We start from the raw sequence: 6,615 nt of genomic DNA on the forward strand, positions 1-6,615 counted from the left end.
GCCTGGGCAACAGAGTGAGACTCTGGCTCAAAAAAAAAAAGAAAGTTCTGTCATTGTCACAATTGGTCACGTCATGAGAAGAAAAGGAAATGCTACAACAATATAATAAGGGAATTTAAAAGAATTAAATGCTGATAATACTACAAATACTACAACACAGATGAACCTTATATACTTGTTAAGTGGCCAGGTTCGGTGGCTCAGCCCGTAATCCCAGCACTTTGGGAGGCCGAGGTGAGCGGATTGCCAGAGCCCACAGGTTCAAGGGTAACTTGGCAAGATGTCACCTCCACAATGAAAATAAAAATAGACTTGTTAAATGAAAGATGCCAGACACAAAAGAGCAACATATTGTATGGTTCCACGTACATGAAATTTCTAGAGTAGGTGAATATAAAAAGAACATAGATTAGTGGTTGCCAAGGGCTGGGACGAAATGGAAGTGAGGCGACCCCTAAATGGTGCACGATTTCTTTCGTGACTGGTAAAAAAAAATGCTAAAACTGATTGTGATGATGGTTGCACAATTCTGTAAATACAGTCAGTCCTCGGTATCCGCGGCTGTCACACCTGCTGCTTCTGCATCTGTGGATTCGACCAACCACTGACTGAAAATATTTGGAAAAGAAAATAAAAAATAACATGATAATAAAAATAACAGAAATTTAAAAAAACAATATGACAACTATTTACATAGCATTTACATTGTATTAGGTATTCTAAGTCACCTAGAGACGGTTTTACGTATATGGGAGGATGTTTGTAAATTATATGCAAATATGACTACACTTTATATAAGGAACTTAAGCATTCGCAGATCTTGGTATCTGGGGGGGGTCCTGGAACCAATCCCCTGCCAATACCGAGGGACAACTGTACACTAAAAATCATAGAACTGTAGGCTTTACACGGGTGAACTGTACGGCATGTGAGTTATGCCTCAACAAAGCTGTTACCAAAAAAGGAGGAGGATTTGCAGCGTGGACCAGAGGACCAGATTTCGCCCCGACGCCCCTTGAATTACCAAATTCTTGGAGGGTTAGCCAACATTGGTGTTGAATTACTGGAGGCCTTTCATAAGGTAGTAACTGGACTGAAACATCCTCCAAGAAGACTTCTTCCAACTCCAGATTGGAACTGTCTGGGAACCAAGATAGGAAGGGATTGGAGGGCACGATTCCTGAGAACTGGGGAAGGAAGGAGTGGAGACTCGGATCCTTGGGTGCTGGGGGAGGTAGAGGCTCGGGACCCAAACTTCCCAGTGTGAGGAAGGTGGCGGTGGGGTCCTGAACTCTTGAGTCCCTTTGAGAGCAAGGACTGAGGTCCCAGAATCTTGGGTTCTAGTGGGGAGCGGAATTCTGGGGTATAGGCAGTCCAAGAACTCGAAGCTACCCTCTTCTGGCGACGACACGACAGGTCTTCGCTCACTATTGTCATCTCCAGCACAGCTTACAGTACTCGGGGCACCGTGGGCACTAGAGCACAGGTGTGCCTCTGGCACATTCTCCTTGAGGAAAGGGTTCCCAGGGCCTGAGAAGAGGTGGGGTGAGGCACATTAATAGGATCTACTCCGATAAATCGCCCCCAACTCGATGACCATCCAAGCCCTGGAGATTCACCCAGAACCCAAACTCCACCCTACGACTCAAATAGACAAAGATCAGGCGGTGAATGCCTTACGGGCTCCGTGCCTTAACAACCAGGCCCTCCAATCGTCTTAAGGACGTCACTTAATTAAGCTCCGCCCCGGATTCCTAGACCCCGCCCCCGAAATCTCTGGTTGGTTCCCTGCTTTTCCAGGCTCCACCTCCGCACTCTGCTCAGCCCCATCACCGGATTCTCCCCGCCCATCGCTCCCTGCAAGTTGTCCAATGCCCCGCCTCCTCGCTCTCCCTCTCCCGCCCGCCTCCAAGACCCCCCACCGGTCTGGGCCTGGCGCCCCCCACCGAGCCTCCTCTCAAGCTTTTCCCCGCTGGGCCCGCCCCCCTTTCACTTCCAAGTCCCCCCGCCAGGCTCCACCCCGACCCCACCAGGCACCACCCATGGACTTCCCACAGACCCCTCCCTCCAGACCGACGCCCCCCCGGCGAGCCCCCAAGCCTCCTCTCACTGGGGTCGGCCGGAAGGAGCTCCTCCCTCCGCCGCCGCCCCAGCCGCCGGCACCGCCGGGAATCGTCAGGGTTGTCCTGAACCATGAGGAACTCTTGGCGCTTTTGCCGTTGCTTCTTCTCAGTCAGCAGCCACTGTGGTGGGGGCGAGAGAGGTGGACGGGAAGATAGGGCTGAGGTGGGGCCCGGGGCAAGAGCCAGCATCGGTGGCAGAGTTCGTGAAACCCTTTCCGCCACTGGGGCCCAGGTATCCATGCCCTCAGTCCGCGAGCTCCTCCTCCCTTAGATCCAAGAGTCCTGGCACAGCTCCCGCCTCCTCCACGACCTAGGAGTCCTGCCCTCTTGGACGCTTTTGTTCCTTAGAAATTCTAGTGTTTCATCACGAGGGTTTGTGTGTTTCCTTAGGATTTCGAATTCCTATATTCCCGTTTCCCAGTTGGAGAACTTGAGATCCAGAGAGAGTCAAGGTGGGCCAGGAGTCCCAAGGCAAGTCCTGGGAGGGGGCTCCTGGGAGATACCGAAGATGGCAGAGTGAAGGTGGCCAGATTCCTGAGCATATTACCTTCTCTTCCAACATCTGAAGCCTTGTGGTGGCTTGCTCATACCTCAGGACCCTGAGAGAGATGCAAGTTCTTGGGGATATCAAGCAAGGCATCTCAGTTGCCCAAGACACCTCCCTCCCCCCTGCTCAACTTGGGTTCTGGACACTTGTGACATCATAGAGGGTGCAGGACCTGAGCCCACTCCACCAGTTCTGCAGCTCTTTCTCCAGCACTGGCCCATTCAGAAGCCCCAGTCAGAGATGCCAGGCCCCTCCTGTCTCAGGATGCAGGAGTCTGGGGCCCCCAGACCCTCCTCTTTCAGACCCAGAAGCCTTCATCTTAGCCCCCTCCCTTTAGGACACAGGATTCCAGGTCTCCAGTCTCTTCCTGCATGACTAATTGTGCTGAACCTGCAAACATGGTTATGCAGCCAGAGCTGGGGGGTGGGGTGACCTTCCACCTTCACCCTCACCCATCTATTTCTCCACTCACTTTTTCTTCCATGTGTTATTCTCCTGAGACATTCTAGAGAAGCGAGAATAAGGAGTCAGGGCCCAGAACCAACATCTTAATGAACTCTGTCCGCTAACACCTGTTTCTAAGCTTTACATTTTCTCCTGGACCTAGGCATCCCAAATCCTGGCATCTACTCCTGTTGGGACCCAGTAGCCTGTTTCTAGCTTTCCTCAACTATCAGCAGCCTAGATGGCCATTTCTCTCTCCCCCAAATCCCTAACTCTATCCTGCACCCAAGTATCAGAACCCAGGACTTGGCCAGATGCGGTAGCTCATGCCTATAATCCCAGCACTTTGAGAGGCTGAGGTGATAGAATTGCCTGAGCTCATGGGTTCAAGACCCGCCTGGGAAAATTGGCAAGACCTCATCTCTACAATAAATCAAAAAATTAGCCGGGTGTGGTGGCATGTGCCTGTAGTTCCAGCTACTTGGAAGGCTGAGGTAGAAGGATCACCTGAGCCCAGCAGGTCGAGGCTGTGGTGGCCATGAGTGTGCCACTGCACTCCAGCCTAGGCAACAGAGACTCCAACTAAAACAAAAAACAAACAAACAAACAAACTCGAGACTGCTGGGCGTGGTGGCTCATGCCTGTAATCTCAGCACTTTGAGAGGCAGAGGTGAGAGGATTACCTGAGCCCAGGGGTTCAAGACCAGCCTGGGCAACTTGATGAGACCTCATCTCTACAATAAATGAAAAAATAATTAATCTGGCTTGGAGGCATGTGCCCTTAGTTCCAGATTCCTGGAAGGCTGAGGCAGAAGGATCGCCTAAGTCCAGCAGGTCGAGGATGCAGTGGCCGTGAGCATGCCACTGTACTTCAGCCTGGGTGACAGAGTGAGACTCCAACTCAAAAGATAATAATAATAACTCAGGACTGTGGGTCCCAAACACCCAATCCCCAGTGGCCCAGACCACCAGTCCCCACCTGCCTGGGATCTTAGAGATTCTGTCTCCTCCTCTCCACCTGGCAAGGCTCCTCACAGCGATGCTTCAGTGCCTTGCCTCTCTGGTCAATTTCTAAACATACCTGACTCTCTCTTTGGAAGCTGGGGGCCTAATACCTACCTGAGTCTCTGGTAAGTAGACAGGATCTTCGGAGTGGTGATCCCCACAGGGAACTGCCCTAATCCTCTCCCTCCTGGCTCCACTTCCAATAAAGCAATGACCTCTGCCACCACTGTAGCCAGGTAACCCTGCTCCAGAGGTTCTGAAATGGAATGGCATGCGGATGTTCCTTAAAGAGACCCAAGAAGCCAGGCTTGGTGGCTCAGCCTGTAATCCCGCGTTCTGGGAGGCTGAGGTGAGTGGATTGCCTGAGCCCGAGGGTTCGAGACCCTCCTGGGCAGCAAGACCTCATCTCTACAATAAATCAAAAAAATCAGCCGGGCATGGTAGCGCGTGCCTGCAATTCCGGCTACTCGGAAGGCTGAGGCGGAAGGATGGCCGGTGCCCAGTGGGTCGAGGCTGCAGTGACCGGGAGCGGCCACTGCACTCCAGTCTGGGCGACAGAGTGAGACTCCAACTCAAAAAAAGAGAGAGACCCGAGAGAGGCCACCTTGCAGTCTCGCTCTACACATCGCCCTTGCAAGAAACGAATAAGGTAGGCTAAGCAATTGCTACCGAGCTGTAACTTGCAGGCACTCCCTGGGGCGGCAAATAAATGGAAAAACTACAACTCCCATGAGGCAAAGGGGCCACGATCCCTGCGGAAGTCGACTCATTTTTCCCCCCGGCCTGCAGGGAGTTGTAGGAAAGGCAAGAAAATGCGACGTCAAGAGACTTGAGCTTCCGAAAAAGGAGGAGAGGCTTTCGAGAAAAAAAATGAGCGACTTCGGCAAGGGGCGGGGCCGATGACGTAAACGAAAGGGCCCAGGGCCATCGTGGCCCAATCAGACGTCTGGGGGCGGGGCCTCTGTGGGAAAGTGGGTGTGGCCTAGGGGAAATCACCAGGAACGCGCCGGAGGTCCTTGCCCGTCCGGGAAGACGCCCTCCGCGGTGAAGCCGAGGTGAGGCCCCGGGCTTCCAAGCTCCTGGGTCCTGGGGAGCATGGGGACTAGAGGGCTGGAAAACTAGGTCCCGGAGGAGGATGAGCTGGGTGCCAGTACTTCTGTCTAGGTCCTGGGAAAATGGGAGGCTGGGGTCTGGACTCTTGAGGGGGGGAGGGAGGCCGAGATCCTGGATTCCTGAGTGCGAGGGAGGAGGGTGTTGGAAACCGGGACTCCTGTGTCGGAGGAAGGGAAGGCTGGAGGCCAATCCTGGGTCTCGGCTAACGAAGCTGGAGGCCCAGACTCCTGGGTCTGGGAAGAAGGCGGCTTGGGACAAACATCCATCATCACCTCTCCGCAGCCCACAGACCACGCCGCCATGCATCCCCCTGGGCTCCGTGGAACCCTTTTCCTGCTGCTGCTGTTGCTGCTGCGCGCTGTGCTGGCCGTGCCCCTGGAGAGGGGGCCGCCCCACCAGGAGGAGAGCCCCGCCACCGAGAGCCCGGTGAGTGTTCGGCCAGGTGTTTCCAGTGGTCCTACAATTCCTGCGGACCTCCGTGGCCCTTGGGTGGATCCTCCGTTGGCTTCCTGGCCCCATGGTTGTGGCTTGTCGTTTGCCCGCCCTTCATTGCAGTACCCGGCGTTTGACTTGTTGAAAAACTGGGGATCTTTGACTCTGAGGTATAGAAAATCTGCATCACCCCCCACCTAAACCTCTGTTCTTTTTTTCTTGAGAGACAAGGTCTCGCTCTGTCCCAGGCTGGAGTGCGTTCAGTGATGATAGCTTGCGGCAGCATCCTTGAACTGCTGAACTTGAGCAGTCCTCCTGCCTCGGTCTCCCGAGTAGCTAGGACTGCAGACTCACACCACCACCACCACACCTAGCTAGTTTTTCATTTTTTTTTTTTTTTTTGAGTTGGAGTCTCACTCATTCACCCAAACTGGAGTGCAGGGGCCGCTCCCGGCCACCGCAACCTCGCCTCAGCCTTCCAAGTTTCTGGAACTACAGGTGCACGCTACCACACCCGGCTAATTTTTTTTTTTTTTTTTTGATTTATTAATGAGATGAGGTCTGGGGGACTTACCCAAAGGGGAGGGGGGCCCCCAGGGACTTGCAATCCTTAATTCTGTACCTTGCTCTGGGGGAGGCATGCTCATAGTTTGACCTCATTTTCTTCAAACCTTATCAAATAGCAAGAGTACAATGCATTCCTCAAGCATTATCCTGATTATGTTAATATATCGAAAGTGAAACTAGTAAAATTTCCCTTTGAATTAAATTTCTGCTTTGCCCCCTACTTACATGCCTCAAACAAATGCCATCTAAAAAGAAAATCTGCTGTTCTCTTACATCAAAAGTTGACAGTTTCTTATGCAGATACTATTTTTACTATTTTCTTTAATATTATTATTCTGGTAGTTTATTTGATTACTAAAATATTTTGTAGTCACTGTAATAATA

At 52.4% G+C, this 6,615-nt stretch overlaps 2 protein-coding genes across 2 annotated transcripts in view; one reads left to right on the forward strand and one right to left on the reverse strand.

Moving 5' to 3' along the window:
* The window catches only part of LOC103274383 (tubby-related protein 2-like), a 9,524-nt gene extending 4,477 nt beyond the window's left edge, over window positions 1-5,047 (reverse strand). The window contains exons 1-5 of the mRNA XM_021719155.1: window positions 4,999-5,047; window positions 4,234-4,375; window positions 2,671-2,722; window positions 2,111-2,243; window positions 1,393-1,530 (exon numbers count right to left, since the gene is read on the reverse strand). Coding sequence (XP_021574830.1) covers window positions 1,393-1,530; window positions 2,111-2,243; window positions 2,671-2,722; window positions 4,234-4,375; window positions 4,999-5,047 — 514 coding nt within the window. The remainder of the gene's footprint in view (window positions 1-1,392; window positions 1,531-2,110; window positions 2,244-2,670; window positions 2,723-4,233; window positions 4,376-4,998) is intronic.
* A 100-nt stretch (window positions 5,048-5,147) lies between these two features.
* LOC103274392 (nucleobindin-1-like) overlaps window positions 5,148-6,615 on the forward strand; it is a gene marked incomplete at its 3' end in the record, with an annotated part of 3,010 nt that continues 1,542 nt past the window's right edge. Inside the window, exons 1-2 of the mRNA XM_008071852.1 lie at window positions 5,148-5,174; window positions 5,515-5,658. Coding sequence (XP_008070043.1) covers window positions 5,533-5,658 — 126 coding nt within the window. The remainder of the gene's footprint in view (window positions 5,175-5,514; window positions 5,659-6,615) is intronic.

This window comes from Carlito syrichta, unplaced genomic scaffold (assembly GCF_000164805.1).
Source record: "Carlito syrichta isolate Samal-C Ts95f unplaced genomic scaffold, Tarsius_syrichta-2.0.1 Scaffold113592, whole genome shotgun sequence".
Lineage (NCBI taxonomy): Eukaryota > Metazoa > Chordata > Mammalia > Primates > Tarsiidae > Carlito > Carlito syrichta.